At 38.5% G+C, this 16,207-nt stretch overlaps 1 protein-coding gene across 4 annotated transcripts in view; it reads right to left on the bottom strand.

Annotated features, from left to right (window-relative positions):
- ACSL4 (acyl-CoA synthetase long chain family member 4) overlaps positions 1-16,207 on the bottom strand; it is an 89,950-nt gene that overhangs the window by 12,516 nt on the left and 61,227 nt on the right. For all 4 annotated transcript variants that reach the window (XM_008072987.1, XM_021706427.1, XM_021706428.1 and 1 more), the window contains 6 exons: positions 13,032-13,171; positions 11,563-11,735; positions 7,692-7,766; positions 4,854-5,045; positions 3,125-3,239; positions 421-578 (listed from right to left, as the gene is read on the bottom strand). In XM_008072987.1, the coding sequence (XP_008071178.1) occupies positions 421-578; positions 3,125-3,239; positions 4,854-5,045; positions 7,692-7,766; positions 11,563-11,735; positions 13,032-13,171 (853 nt within the window). The remainder of the gene's footprint in view (positions 1-420; positions 579-3,124; positions 3,240-4,853; positions 5,046-7,691; positions 7,767-11,562; positions 11,736-13,031; positions 13,172-16,207) is intronic.

Below are 16,207 nucleotides of genomic sequence, written 5' to 3'. Positions count from 1 at the left end.
TTTAAAATCCTATATTTTATTATTAAAACAAACAGCTGGGCTCAGTGGCTCAGCCTGTAATCCCAGCACTTTGGGAGGCCAAGGTAAGTGGATTGCCTGAGCCCACGGGTTTGAGACCAGCCCGGGTAACTTGGCAAGATCTTTTCTCCACAATAAATCAAAAATTAGTCGTGCATGGTAGCACGCATCTGTAGTTCCGGCTACTTGGAAGGCTGAGGTGGAAGGATCGCCAGAGCCCAGCAGGTCGACACAGGTGGTTATGAGCGTGCCACTGCACTCCAGCCTGGGCAACAGACGTAATGAGACTCCAACTCAAAACAAAACAAAACAAAACAAAAACAAACATTTTAAAGAGCCTAATGCAAAAGAATCATTAGATGACTTTTAGGGACTACAACAGACTAGCGATTTCTTACTTACTGGCATTTGCAGCTTCTCGAATTTCTTTCAGTATTTCAGCTTCCATGGCAGGATTATTGCAGATATCAACCCAACTTCCTTCCACCCCTTTCTGTTGTGCCAAAAGTGTCAACCTTTTCTGATTAGGAACCACAAAACTTATCACATAGGACTGGTCACTAAAAAATTAGAAAATAAAATAGAGAAAATTGAGAAAAATCGTTCATAAATTATTAAAAATTATTAAAAATCGTTCATAAATTATTCAATAAAGCAGTACAATACAGACAATTCCAAATATATATGTCTCTTATTTGTAAAGGTTTCATTAAGAAATAATAAAACTCATAGTACTAGCATAAAGACAGATGTACAGATCAATGGAATAGAAAAAGAAACCACCAGAGGTGAACCCTTGTATCAATGGCCAAATGATCTTCGACAAGGGTACTAAGACAACTCAATGGTGAATGAACAGTTTCTTCTACACATGGTGCTGGGAAAACTGGATATCCACATGGAAAACATAAAGTTGGACTGTTACCTTACAACATATAAAAAAATTAACTCAAAATGGATCAAAAACCTAAACATTTAAGAGCTAAAACTATAAAACTTCTAGGAAAAAAAAACAAAGGAAAAACTTCATGACAATAAATTTGGCAATATTTTTTGAATGTGATACTAAAAGTACAGTCAACCAAAGCAAAAACAGAAAACTGAGACTGTTGCAAAATTTAAAATTTCTGTGCATCAAAGGACTCAATCAACAGAGTGAAAAGGCAATCTATGGAATGGGAAGAAAGATTTGCAGACTATATATCTGAACGGGGTTAATAAATAGAATATATAAAGATCTATAATTAAACAACAACAAAAACCAAATCGTTCAATTTAAAAACAAATTATTGATCCGCCTGAGCAGGCGAGACCTCATCTCTACAATAAAATCAAAAAATTAGCTGGGCGTGGTAGCGCGCGCCTGTAATTCCGGCTACTCGGAAGGCTGAAGCGGAAGGATCGCCAGAGCCCAGCAGGTCGAGGCTGCGGTGGCCGGGAGCAGCAGCTGCACTCCAGTCTGGGTGACAGAGTGAGACTCCAACTCAAAAAAAAAAAACAAAACAAAACAAAAAAAAAAAATTATTTGAGCAGACATTTTTCTAGAGATGATATACAAATGGCCAACAATCATATGAAAAGATGCTCAACAGCACTAATCATTAGAAAAATGCAAATCAAAGTCAAGATGAGATACTCCCTCACACTCATGAGGGTGACTATTATAAAAAAAATGCTAGTGAGGAGGTGGAAAAATTGGAATGCTTGTAAAATGTAAAATGTAAAAATGGTACTGCTGCTATGGAAAACGGTATGGCAGTTCCTAAAAAAATTAAAAATAGAACTATCATGTGATTCAGCAATTTCACATTTGAGTATCTATCCAAAGAACTGAACGCAGGATCTCAAAGAGATATTTGCACACCCATGTTCATAGGAGCATTATTCACAACAGCCAAGAGTGGTAAGCAACCTGTGTCTATTGGCAATGAATATATAAACAAAATACATTATATACATACAATGGAATATTGTTCAGTTTTAAAAATGAAGGAAATTCTGATACATGCTACAACGTGGCCAAACCTTGAAGACACTATGCTAAATGAAATAAGCCAATCACAAAACAACAAATACTCTATAAGGTATCTAGAGTAGTCAAATTCAAAGAAACAAAAGTAGAATGGTAGTTGCCAGGGCTTGGGAGAGGAAAAAATGGGGAACTGTTATTTAATGAGTATAGTTTCAATTCTGCATGAATAAAAAGTTCTGGAGACTAGCTGTAATGTAAATATACTTAACAATACTGAACTATATACTTAGAAATAGCTAAGATGGTAATTTTATGTTGTGTGTGTGTATTTGTTTTATCACAATTACACTTTTTTCCCTCTTTTGTTGTTGTTGTTGGTTTTGTTGTTGTTGTTGTTTTGAGTCGGAGTCTCACTCTGTCACCCAGGCTGGAGTGCAGTGGCACACTGCTCACGGCCACTGCAGCCTTGACTGGCTGGGCTCAGGCGATCCCTTCACTTCAGCCTTCCAAGTAGCTGGAACTACAGGCATGCGCCACCATGCCCAGCTAATTTTTTATTTTAATTTATTTATTGTAGAGACAAGGTCTCACCATGTTGCCCACGCTGGTCTTGAACCCGTGGGCTCAGACAATCCTCTCGCCTCAGTCTCTCAAAGTGCTGGAATTATAGGCGTGAGCCACGGCACCTGGCTACAATTACACTTTTTAAAGAAAGAATAAAGCCCATAAAAATAAAGCATATTAACATATAAAGAAAATGATTCAATCTCTTCGTCTTTCAGTTAGAAAACCTTGGGTTCAAAACTCATCTTAACATGTTCTGGCTTTGCTACCTTTTTGGGAAAATTACTTATGCCATGTCTCAGTTGTTACAGTTGGTAAATGAAATTATGGTTGTGGCATAGCTAAGTATTTAGCAAGATGCAGTAGGTGCCCAATAAATGTCCAAGTTATCTCAAATGATCTTCAAGCTGTTGAACTGAAGAACTTTCATAAATGCCTAATTTCCCAGCTCTGATGAAAGTTCTAACAGGAGTCTGATGTTACCCTTAGGATAGCATGTAATCAAATTGTTTTCTAAATACGCTTTTACTCTAAATACATGAAACACAAAATGCAACTTTGGAAAGTTACCTTTTGGCAAAAGCACAGATGTTATCAATAAGTGGACAATTCTTCAGTGCAGCTTCTACTTTCCCGAGAGATACATATTCTCCTGCTTGTAACTTCACTAGATCTTTCTTACGATCTATAAATCATGAAGGATGCTAAGTTATCTATAGTCTGTTTTATTAAGGTATGTACAATTCTGATTTTCTTTGAATCTTATTGCCTTAATCTTTATTTACAAAGACACTTCTTCTAAAATTTTGTTATATACAATGTTTGCTCATGCATATTAGTTAATAAGAAAATGCCTCATTAAAGAAGTACTGGCAACAAGTTACACCCTTTACCCAAAGCTTTAACATCTTATAATCTTAAATATTATAATAAAGTTAATAAAAGGAATAAGGACTTTGGAGCATTAGATTTGAATGGCAGCTTTGCCTAATACTAGCTTTGTGATACTGGGCAGTTAATCTCTCTAACCATTGTTTTATCAAGGATAATGATGCCTACCTCATTCATATAGACATATTGCACAATGTCTGGCATATAGAACACATTTAACAAATGTTAACTCCCCTTTTCACATTTGACATTATCTTGTTAGAATGGTAGTGCTCTAAGAAAATGCTGGCACAGTATCACACAATTTGAATAATGATCAGGTTGCCTTATAACCTTCATGTGAGTGCTGATTTGCCTACACATAGCCTGAGAACCCACTCTGCAGAAGTAACCTTCAATTCCAGTACAATTAAGGATCAAGGGGGAAAAAAGGCTTATTGGTTCTCAAATGAACCATGTTTCCTGGAGATATCCCCAGCAGATCAAATTTCTAGATGAAGAACCAATTTTCCCAGGAAATCAGGACATTGTGAGGTCCAGCTGGATAGACTTAAATGGGCCACTGGGGATAAGATTGAGAAAACTCTATGGCCTGGAAAGGACCTGAGTGTGGTTCTGCAGGGCATTCCTCACCAGCAAGTCAATTTGTGTTTTAACTTTTGTCTGATCAAAGAGAATAGCATAGGGGGACCACTTTAGAGTCACTTTTTAAACTTAAAGGTCTACCTCAGTTAACTCAATAAGGGTAACACTAAAGTAACTGAGAAAGTTTCAGAATAGACTAGTGCTGAGGATTGCTATTATCAATTTTCTAAGGTTCAGGCCTAGTTAGAGCCATATAAATAGCCACTAAGAAAAAAAAATGTGCCTATGCTGCCCCATAGGTAGGGAGATGAAGGGTAAAGAAAACCTAGATAGGGTATGTTACAGTAAAGTTACACAGAGCCACATGAGGCTGACCAAAAAAAGACCTCCTCTGAGCTCTTTTTGTTTTCCCTTCACCAATCTGTGATTTCCCCGCCCATTCCCCCCAGTGCCAATGCTGCTTTACTGTTGCTACTTCTTAGACTAAGGTCCAGGCCTGTTTTGAACATTTTACATATATCAACTCATTTCATCTTTTTTGTTAAGTGAGAAGGCAGGATTTATTGAGAGGACAGAAAAGCTCCCACAATGGGAGGGGACCCAAGAGGGTTGCCCATCTCGGTTAATCTTAACAACAACCCTATGAGGTTGGTGCTGTCTCTATTTTAGAGATGGAGAAGCTCATACATAAGTTAAATAACATGTTCAAAGTTTGAGCTAATGGAACCATCAACCCTATTAATGACCTGACCAATATTACCTTTCACCTATGCTGAAAGTTATAAAAAGTAAAGAAAACCATAAAAAAAGAGAATATACTGACCTATAATCTGTAAACATCCATCAGGATGGAATTCTCCAATATCACCAGTACAAAACCACCTTTGTCCATTTTCATCCACAGAATAATCTTCTGCTGTTTTCTCTTCATTTTTAAAATATCCCATGGAGATATTCTGTCCACCAATTACGATTTCACCTCTGGGATTTGGCTTGTCATTAATTGTATAACCACCTGGAAATAATAACAGTAAATTAGTTATCGTTCCAAAACAAAATTTGCTTTTATTAACTCTTAAAGCTTCTTTGCTAATGCTTCTTTGCTGGCCAAATTTTACATCACTTTATGAGAGAATATTAGTTTATATTTACTCAGATTTACACGAGAATGGGCGATGACTATGCTTTTAGGAACACCAGGAAAAGTACAATAATAATCACCACCAACAACCACCCATCTCAAACCTTCCCATGACCATAACATTTCACAATTAAAACTTAGTATTCCTAGAGTTCTGTTAAGATAAAAATCACCCTCAAGAAGTATAACACTTGAAGCTGTTATAAGTAAATTACTAATATATTGATATTAATATATTTCAGATTTTTTTCTAAAGCAGTTTTAATAAAAAAGAACAGGTAGTAAATACCTAAGAAAGGCAACACCATTAAGTGAGAGGAAAGAGAGGTTATGGGATACAGGAAGGTAATTTAATTAATTTTACCTGTATCAGTTATGACTTTAAAAATTAAAATACTGGAAGAGTTGACAATAACTACTAAAATATTTTATTACTACTCACTATCTCTTTATTACTGAATAAAGTTTACCTTAAGGAAAATATACAAAACTCTGAATTTGTAAACTGAGATAGAGTTTGTTTTGTTTTGTTTTGAGTTGGAGTCTCACTCTGTCACCCAGGCTGGAGTGCAGTGGCACGCTCCCAGCCACCACAGCCTCGACCTACTAGGCTCAGGTGATCCTTCCACCTCAGCCTTCCAAGTAGCTGGAACTATAGGCACACGCCGCCATGCCTGGCTTAATTTTTGATTTATTGTAGAGATGAGGTCTCACCAAGTTGCCCAGGCTGGTCTTGAACCTGCGGGCTCAGGCAATCCTCTTGTCTCGGCCTCCCAAAATGCTGGGATTATAGGCCTGAGCCACCATGCCCAGCAAAATAGAGATTAAAAAAAGTAGAAGTAGAGTTCCTTTTAGTTGCTAACTGCTCTGATCAATTTAAAACTATTCAATATTTCAATAAGACAAAACCCACTGTATATAAAACATTAAGGTCCTTGCTACTGTATAAAGCCAAGGACCCTTCATAAGCAAGGAAAACTACAAATACATGTCCAAAAATGGACCCACTACCCAAAACTGACTGACATTAAGATACAGTGCCAGGAAATCAGAAAATAAAAAATTAAAGGCAAAATTCTCCTTATCAAGTTTTACTATAAACATTTCCCTGATTCCATTGTCTAACAAATAACCTGTCTAACAAAACAATTCTGAAGCTAATGTCATATCAACACATATATAAATATACTATTCATATTTTCTTCAGATTTTCATGTAAAAATGAAATATAATTATCATAGAAGAAAGGAGGACTAAGTCTCAAGGTGTAAAATTCTTGCAAACTGACTTTTAAATGTGGTTTTTAAAAAGAAATAGTCATTTGCTCATAGAACACCGAAAATAACGCACATAATAAGATAGTCACAAAGAAAAAATGCTTTTAAAAACTTAGTTTAGCTACATAACACCCATTCATTTTCTTGGGGTTTGGACAACCTAAGGGATACATCCTACAAGTAAACGCAGTACTTTAAATTTTCAGTCTGTGGCTCCACCCTAAGGTAAATATTCTCTTTTAAAATCCTAAGCTTTTTTTTTTTTGAGTTGGAGTCTCACTCTGTCGCCCAGGCTGGAGTGCAGTGTCAAGCTCCTGGCCAGCGCAGCCTCGACCTGCTAGGTTCAGGTGATCCTTCCACCTCAGCCTTCCAAGTAGCTGGAACTACAAGCCCAGCTAATTTTTTGATTTATTGTAGAGACGAGGTCTCACCATGTTGCCCAGGCAGGTCTCAAACCGGCAGGTTCAGGCAATCCTCTTGCCTCGGCCTCCCAAAATGCTGGGATCGTAGCCTTGAGCCACCGCTCCCAGGCAAAATCCTAAGCTTTTAAATCATTTTTCCTTTAGCTGGCATGGCTAGGCTGCTAATTATTTGTTTATTTAACAATCTACTTTATTGCAGTTAATGTATATGTTTAGTATCTTTCATTAAGCTCTTCATAAGAGGATTGGTTAACTTGTCTTTAGCTAATTTGTAAAAAGGATTTTCACCAATGTCTGTAAAGTGCAGGTTTCCTCTAAGTGGCTTGCCTCTGCAGATCCATAAAAGAATTCAACTATACAAACAGCTGGACAGCTGTGTCTCAACTAAAATCTTTGCCGGAGTCAAGATCTAAGAAGCTTGTATGTGCATGTGTGTAATTTGTCACTTGTTCCCCTGAAAACCCAGGGTTTCTTTTTCAGGTCAAACATTCTCACCAACAAAGTTGAGCTTCAAAGGATCCCCACTTTCTCCAAACCCAGGGAAAGCCTAAGAATTTGTTTTTCTCTTTACCATCAAGTATTCTCAAGCTCAGAATCATCAATCCTAATTGAGAATTAGCATTCTCAATCCTAGAATCTACAGATTTTCTTTTCCTCTTGAGAACCTAAAGTTATTACTGAGGAAAAAGAAAGCACAGGAAACAGGTAACCGAAAAGAATCATTTGCTTCCTCAATGTAACACTAAAGAAATGGAAGTCTTGGGGCTCACAGTGGTTTTCAGTGCATCTCAAATCACTAGAGCTTTTCATACAATTCTTACCTTCCTGCCAGTCTTTTAGCTTAATTTCACAGCAAATAAGAGGGGCTCCAACTCTGCCAGTAGTATAGTCAGTAACTATGAAGGAAAAAGTAACAAACATATTAGCATACTACATTTCAGATTTGCACCAATGTACTGGGAATACTGGAGTTAGAGCCAGAGTCTGAAAGATGACAAAAGAAGAGAGAGTACAAAGTGTGATCAATTTTCAGTATTTCACCTTCATTTCAAAAGTGCAACTGATTCCACTGTTGTTACGTCATTTTTGTTTTACCTGGTTATGTTTTACAAGATTATGTACAAAAATCTCTATTAAAGGTGGAGTGATGGTTCCACCATTATCTACCAAAGATTCTGATAAGACATATTTGCTATAACACTAATTGGCTGTGTAACATGCACAAGGTACCTAACCTCTCTAAGCCCTCAAATCTAAGAAATGGAGATAGTAACAGAATCTATCTCATATAGGGATATGCTGTGAGGATTTTTTTGTTTTGTTTTGTTTTGTTTTTGAGTTGAAGTCTCAATCTGTTGCCCAGACTGGAGTGCAGTGGCCGCTCCCGGCCACTGCAGCCTCGACCTGCGGGGCTCCGGCGATCCTTCCGACTCAGCCTTCCAAGTAGCTGGAACTACAGGCGCGCACTACCATACCCGGCTAATTTTTTTGATTTATTGTAGAGATGAGGTCTTGCCAAGTTGCCCAGGTGGGTCTCGAACCCGCGGGCTCAGGCAATCCACTCACCTCAGCCTCCCAAAGCATGGGATTACAGGCTGAGCCACCGAGCCTGGCTTGCTGTGAGGATTAAATGAGATGACATGTGGACAATGCTTAACACTTCTTGGCACAAACTAAGTGTTCAAAATATGTTAGCTGCTGTTATCAAACATCATCATGATGATATTATCCCTTTGAGTTTGTGACTATTCTAGCAATAAACAAATATTTATGAACAGCCTATTATGTACCTAGCATTATATTAAATATTGTGAGGAAAGTAATAAAGGATAAGGAGACCCTGCCCTCAATGACCTTACAAACAAACTACCTGAGAAGAAATTCAGGTGAAACAATTCAGAGTACATTTATTTTTCTTTTTTCTTTTCTTCTTTTGTATTTTTTGAGTCGGAGTGTCACTCTGCTACCCAGGCTGGAGGGCAGTGGCACGCTCACGGCCACCACAGCCTCAACCTGCTGGGTTCAGGCAATCCTTTTGCCTCAGCCTTCCAAGTAGCTGGAACCACCGGCATATGCCACCACACCTAGCTGATTTTTTAAAAATGTATTTATTGTAGAGACAAGATTGCGCCAGGTTGCTCAGACTGGTCTCGAACCCCTAAGCTTAGGTAATCCTCTTGCCTTTGCCTCCCAAAGTGCTGGGATTACAGGTGTGAGCCACCATGCCCAGCCAGAGAAGATTTAAATACTAAACTGCCTTGTACTGATGGTGAGCAGACTCCAGAAATCAATGTAAAATGAAGTAGTCGGGAATGATTTTACTGAAGAGTTGGGCATTAAAAGGTAGCTGTAATCAATTAGCAAAAAGGACATTCCAAAAGGAGGGAAAAAAAATACAACTTTGAACAATTATCACAATACTGTAAGAAAAAGATTGCCAGCAGTGGGAAACTGTCGGGGGTGGGGGGGATTAGCAGTAGTGGGAATCTGCCAGAGGGGGCACACTTCATCAACACGGGTACCTGCATAATGAACATTTGTATACCTAACCCTGAATTGTACCCTATATCTTTAAAATAAAAAAAAATTAAAAAGAAAATACAGAGAGGTGAGACCACAAATGCCTGTATGAGAAAGAGGCAGTAAGACTGGCTTGTCTGGAGAGAAGCCAGGCATGTGGGGAAAATAATAGAATATAACAAATAAATACACTGGTGCCAGATTAAAGATATCTTGGAAGCTAGGTAAAGGAAGGTTTAGATTTGATACACTTGTTATCAAGTAGTAGGTCTAATAAAAGTGGTGCCTAATAAAAGAATACAGTATGAATTAGAAGTGATATAATGTAGGCTGGCAAAGCCATTGAAAGGCTGTTAGCTTAGCGCTTTATGGAACGATAAAAAGTTGGATGACAAAGGAGGCATGAAGGGAAAGCAGCAACCTAATGAAGGAATGGGAAGAGTTGATGACAATTACAGATGTGAAAAAATAAGCAATCAGATGACTTCAAAGCTGATACCCTGAATGACTTTAAGGATGGCAATACAGCTGACACAAGCAAGTAATTTGTAAATGGAGAGACAGTTTGGGATAATGCCATTGATTTTGGACACAATGACCTTACAGTGAAAATAAGATCATCCAAAAAAAATCAATTCCTACATCCAGTGTTTCTCAACCCAAAGGGATTTTGCTCCCCAGGGGATATTTGGCAATGTTTGGAGGTGTGTTTCATAACCACAGCTGTGGTAAGTGGGTTACTACTAGTTTCTGATGGCTAAACATCCTGCAACGCATAGGAGAGCCCTCAACAACAAATAATTCTCTGGTTCAAAATTTGAACAAAGGCAAGGTTGAGGAATCTTGCTTTAGGCTGTTGAAAATGACACAAAAGAAGGCAAAGAAGAAGTCAAGAAAGGAATATAGATTCAAGAGGGAACATAAAAGTGATACTTCATTTTTATTATTATTTTTTTTGAGTTGGAGTCTCACTCTGTCACCCAGACTGGAGTGCAGTGGCCGCTCCTGGCCACCGCAGCCTCGACCTGCTGGGCTCCGGCGATCCTTCCACCTCAGCCTTCCGAGTAGCCAGAATTACAGGCATGCACTACCATGCCCGGCTGATTTTTGATTTATTGTAGAGATGAGGTCTCACTGCCCAGGCGGGTCTCGAACCCACGGGCTCAGGTAATCCACTCACCTCAGCCTCCCAAAGGCGCGGGATTACAGGCTGAGCCACCGAGCCCGGCTGGATACTTCATTTTTAATAGTACTGTTTTCTAAAAAAAAAAGTGATCATGCAGAGAAAGAAGAGTAAAGGACCGGTGTGACAGAAATTTTAGGACTGACAATGTGGCACAAATATTTATAAGGTTTAAAAACAAAGGGTATCCATGATACTCTTAACTAAGTATTCATAAAAAAAACTATATAGTTTCGCAGTGCATCTGATATTACTTAAGAGGTAGTATAAAGTTACCATGGTTTCCAAAGGTAATTCAAATGAATTTTTTTTTTTTTTTTTTTGAGTTGGAGTCTCACTCGGTCGCCCAGACTGGAGTGCAGCGGTGGCTCCCGGCCACCGCAGCCTTGACCTGCTGGACTCCGGTGATCCTTCTGCCTCAGACTTCCAAGTAGCTGGAATTACAGGCATGCGCTACCACGCCCACCTGATTTTTTTTTGATTTATTGTAGAGATGAGGTCTCGCTGCCCAGGTGGGTCTCGAACCCGCGGGTTCAGGCAATCCACTCACCTCAGCCTCCGAAAGGTGCGGGATTACAGGCTGAGCCACCGAGCCCGGCTCAAATGAATTTTTTATATTGGAAAATATAGTTTATTTAGAAAGGAAATTAGAGAGATATATATAGAGAGAGGATATTCACCTTTCCACGGTAGGGAGAGGGAGCCAAAGCCAGGAAACATGGCAGACAAGGCTCAAAGAGCCATGTGGACACACTAGAGTTTAACAAAGCAATGGCTAGAAAGTAAATTAGAGAGAAATAGGGGGTGATTCACCTTCCCAAGTTATGGGAGGGGGCCAAAGCTTTGGAAAACATGGCCAGACCACAGCTTAGCAGAGCAATGACAATGCAAATGAATTTTACTAGTAGAGTTTGATATAAAATATTTGCCACATTAACAATGCTTACCAGAAAACAAACAAACAAACAAACAGAAAAACCAATGCTTACCTTCAGTAACTGTCCCAGCACCACATGACTCCGTCAGTCCATAACCCTGGCCAATCGGGCAACAAAAGCAGACATTCATGAATCGGTGTGTCTGAGGAGACAGTGGGGCACCTCCAGATAGCATCATGCGGACATTCCCTCCCAGCAGAGCCTTCACCTTTTTAAACAGTAACCTTGATATAATGGGGAGGATAAATAATTTTAATACATGCATACATTATTCTTAGCAACACACTAATTTATAAGCTTTGGGAAAGATTCCTCAACTTGGGTTGAACATCTAAATGTCAGAATCACAGTGATAATGAGAAGTTAACAAAGCAGCAACTAGCAACATCTTGAAAAAGATTTCCTTAAAAATGTAAAAAAGAAAAAAAAAGCACAGTGCTAAGAAACTTCTCTGACACATAGTAAATGAAAGAAAGTGACGATGCCAGAGGAAAAAGTTTTAAATTATCTTTAAAACATTCAGTCACCTATCTTATCTTTCTGCCAATGAAAAAATGCTTCCCCATATGAATATAATAAAATAACTATTATATTCATATACTTACTACACTATTTTATGAATACAATAAATAAATAGGAAACCTTCAGGCAGAATAAATTTTGAAGATCATGTTTTTTAGTTAGTAATGACACTTTTTAAACTCAAGTGTCAATTCTAAAGTCTATTGTAGTTTTTCTTCATGAGACAAATTTTTATAATAAAATCATAAATATTTACTCAATTAAATTTTTTTAATTTTATTTTAAAGATTTGGGGGGTTGGGCTCGGTGGCTCAGTCTGCAATCCCAGCATTTTGGGAAGCTAAGGTGAGTGGACTGCCTGAGCCTGTGGGCTCGAGATCAGCCCAGGCAACTTGGCAAGACCTCGTCTCTACAATAAATCAAAAACTAGCCAGGTGTGGTAGCATGTGCCTGTAGTTCCAGCTACTTGGAAGGCTGGGGCGGAAGTATCGCCAGAGCCCAGCAGGTTGACGCTGGGGTGGCCACGAGCGTGCCACTGCACTCCAGCCTAGGCAACAGAGTGAGATGCCAACTCAAAAAAAAAAAAAAAAAAAGATATGGGGTACAATTCAGCATTAAGTATACAAATGTTTATTATGCAGGTTGATGAGGTGTGTCTCCCCCTTCCCTGGCAGAATCCCACTACTACCAATCCTGCCCCCATCCCCCGGCAATTTCCCACTACTGACAATCCCTTTCTTATAGTATTATGATAACTGTTCAAGGTCCACTTATGAGTGTATTTACTCAACTTTTAAAACTCATTAAATTCCCAAGATCAGAGTCCAGGGTCCTCTGCTTGCTGTATAAACAATGAGACTTAGAATAAAAGAGAGATTCAACCTTATAACCATGGTAGCAATATTCAAACCAAATTAACATTTACTCATTCATCTTCTAATATAAAAACACAAAAAGACTTACAGGCTCAAATGACAGAGCCTATGAAATGTACTTACAGATTGCAAAGAGGAGCATCATATCCCTTTTTGATTTGTTCCAACTTGTAATCATACCCTATCTTGAACAGAGTTTTCTGAACATAATTCATCTCTTGGACTTTGCTCATAACATTCTTATAAATTCTATCCATGATTTCCTAAAAAGTAAACAAAATATTCAATAATCTGAAAAAAATGGAGACAGCCTTTAGTTGAAGATACCTTATTTACAACACCTTAAGTAAAAGTCTTTAGTACAATGGACATATTATTACAGAATCAATTTCATTGACTTTACTTATTCACTCCTTCAAAAACACTAAGGATACGAAGAGGGGTTTCTTCGGTGCTATACATTAAGTTCATCTAAATTATTATTATTATTATTATTATTATTATTATTATTATTATTTTGAGTTGGAGTCTCATTCTGTTGCCTAGGCTGGAGTGCAGTGGCACACTCATGGCTACTGCAGCCTCAACCTGCTGGGCTCAAGTGATCCTTCCACCTCAGCCTTCAAATTAGCTGGAACTACAGGCACGTACCACCATGCCAGCTAATTTTTTTTTTTTTAATTGTAGAGACGAGGTCTTGCCAAGTTGCCCAGGCTGGTCTTGAACCCCTGGGCTCAGGTAATAATCTCACTTTCACCTCCCAAAGTGCTGGGATTACAGGCGTGAGGCACTGTGCCTAGGTGAATTTTTAACCTAGCTGCATTTTTAAGAAACGTTAACTAGAGTGTAGAGAATTCACTCAGCTCTCACAGAAAGACAATTTTTCTTTTAAAATTCTCTTCCCAATATATTCACTTATTCTCAAACAATAATCCCAGCACTTTGGGAGGCCAGCTAAGTTGAATCTGATCCTGATGCTTTTTCCTTTATTATTACAACCTTGTGAGCTTCTGACAGCACAGCAGACAACACGACAGTTTCAAAAATCTTATGTCCCTATAATTTGGGCATTTCTATTACATTTTAATGGAAGCAAGTATAACTAAAAAGAATAGAATTGTTGAGCATAACAACTTGGAAACCAGAGGTAGGACCAGGCTTGAGGTATACTGACTCCTAGGCTAATAAATACAAAACAAAAAATAAACAGCCCAGACTATCACTAAATGATAGGTCTTTGTTTGTTTGTTTTGCTTTGCTTTGTTTTCTGTTTGAGTCAAAGTCTCACTCTGCTGCCCAGGCTGAAATGCAGTGACATGATCACAACGATCATAGCTCACTGTAGCCTCAACCTACTGGGCTCAGGCGATCCTTCCACCTCAGCATCCAGAGTAGCTGGGACTACAGGTGCGCACCATCACACCAAGCTAATTTTTAAAATTTTTTTGTACAGACGTTTTGGTATGTTGCCCAGACTAGTCTCAAACTTCTGGGCTCAAGCAATCCACTCACCACAGCTTTCCAAAGTGCTGGGATTATAGGCATGCATGAGTCACTGTGTCTGGCCATCAATTAATGTTTTCTTGAAATTACTTGCCACTAATTAATAAGAATTATTGCATAAAGCACATCTACTTAAAAATACCTCTTTCTAAATATTTAAAACATCAATTATCAGCATAAATTAAGGTGTGCTATAATGCATAACTTTATGGATGATTCTTTCAATGTTAGAATAAAGTCATTCACAAATGAGGACAGCAGAACTATCCCTTTAAAAGGCTACCATGGCACAAACAGCAGATACTCTTGCTGTTGTCCTGCCCATTGTGCCCTTCACAACATATTTTCTCTTTAACAAATCTTTCTAAAAAAAAAAGGCCGGGCTTGGTGGCTCAGCTGGTAATCCCAGCACTTTGGGAGGCCAAGGCGAGTGAACTGCCTGTCGCTGATTTGAGACCAGCCCAGGCAACTTGGCGAGACCTCGTCTCTAAAATAAATAAAAAGCTAGCCAGGCATGGTAGCACATGCTTATAGTTCCGGTTACTTGGAAGGCTGAGGCGGAAGGATTGCCAGAGTCCAGCAGGTTGACACTGGGGTGGCTGTGAATGTGCCACTGCACTCCAGCCTGGGTGACAGAGTGAGACTCCAAATAAAAAAAAAAAAAGATATCACAACATTCCAGCATTGTACAATGCTGTTTTCTCCATTCTACAAAAGGAATCATCATTGAATAACTGAAATATTTCTCTAGATCTACGACTGAGAAATCTCAATCGCTTTCTAGCAGGACTTTAATATCCTATTATCATCTCTTTTAAAAATCATATGGGATCTTAAAAACAAAAAAGTGCATGGAAGAGAGATGTGTGAAAATCATGTCCAGTGTTCCTTCCAATACTAGATAATAATCACAGGCATGTGATCAAAGTAAGGAACATGATACAGTTGCAACACACTGGCAGGGTTTATTGTTATCACATGAAGTCACCCTTTATCTCAACCTAATATTACATGATATTCAACTGAGTCGCTGCTGATAAAAAGTAGTGACTCATTCTGAATTTTCACATTGTGAATGTTACAGTACTAAATCAATCTTTCATTCTGACCCAGTAAAGAAACTAAAATAAAATCTATCAAAAACAATTCTCAATAAAAAGATTTTTTTTTTTTAAAGGCCTTTCATCTGTTGGTGGGAGTGTAAACTAATGCAACCTCTGTGGAAAGCAGTGTGGTGATTCCTAAAAGCTCTAAATATCAACCTCCCATATGACCTCGCAATCCCCCTACTGGGAATATATCCTGAAGAACTCAAATCACCCTATAAAAAAGATACCTGCACACGTATGTTTATCACAGCGTTGTTCACAAGCAAGAACCTGGAAACAACCATGCTGCCCATCCAAAGAGGACTGGATTAAAAAAATGTGGTACATACACGATGGAATACTACGCAGCCATAAAAAAAGAACAAAATCATGAATTTTGCAGCAACCTGGATGGAACTAGAGTCTATAATACTGAGTGACCTCTCACAGAAACAAAGATCCGAGTATCACATGTTCTCACTCATATAATGGACCTTGAACATCCAATGTAATACTATAAGAAAATGGCTGACGGTACTGGGAAACTGGCAGGGGGTGGAAGATGGGATTAACAGTAGCAAATATCTGTCTGGGGATGGGGAAACACCTCTTATCAACAGGGTACCTGAATGAAACGTAATTGTATACCTAACCCTTAACTGTACTCCACAACATCATAATAAAAAATATTGATTAAAAAAAAAAAGG

This window comes from Carlito syrichta, unplaced genomic scaffold (assembly GCF_000164805.1).
Source record: "Carlito syrichta isolate Samal-C Ts95f unplaced genomic scaffold, Tarsius_syrichta-2.0.1 Scaffold315562, whole genome shotgun sequence".
NCBI lineage: Eukaryota > Metazoa > Chordata > Mammalia > Primates > Tarsiidae > Carlito > Carlito syrichta.
This window is presented reverse-complemented; position numbering and strand designations above follow the sequence as displayed.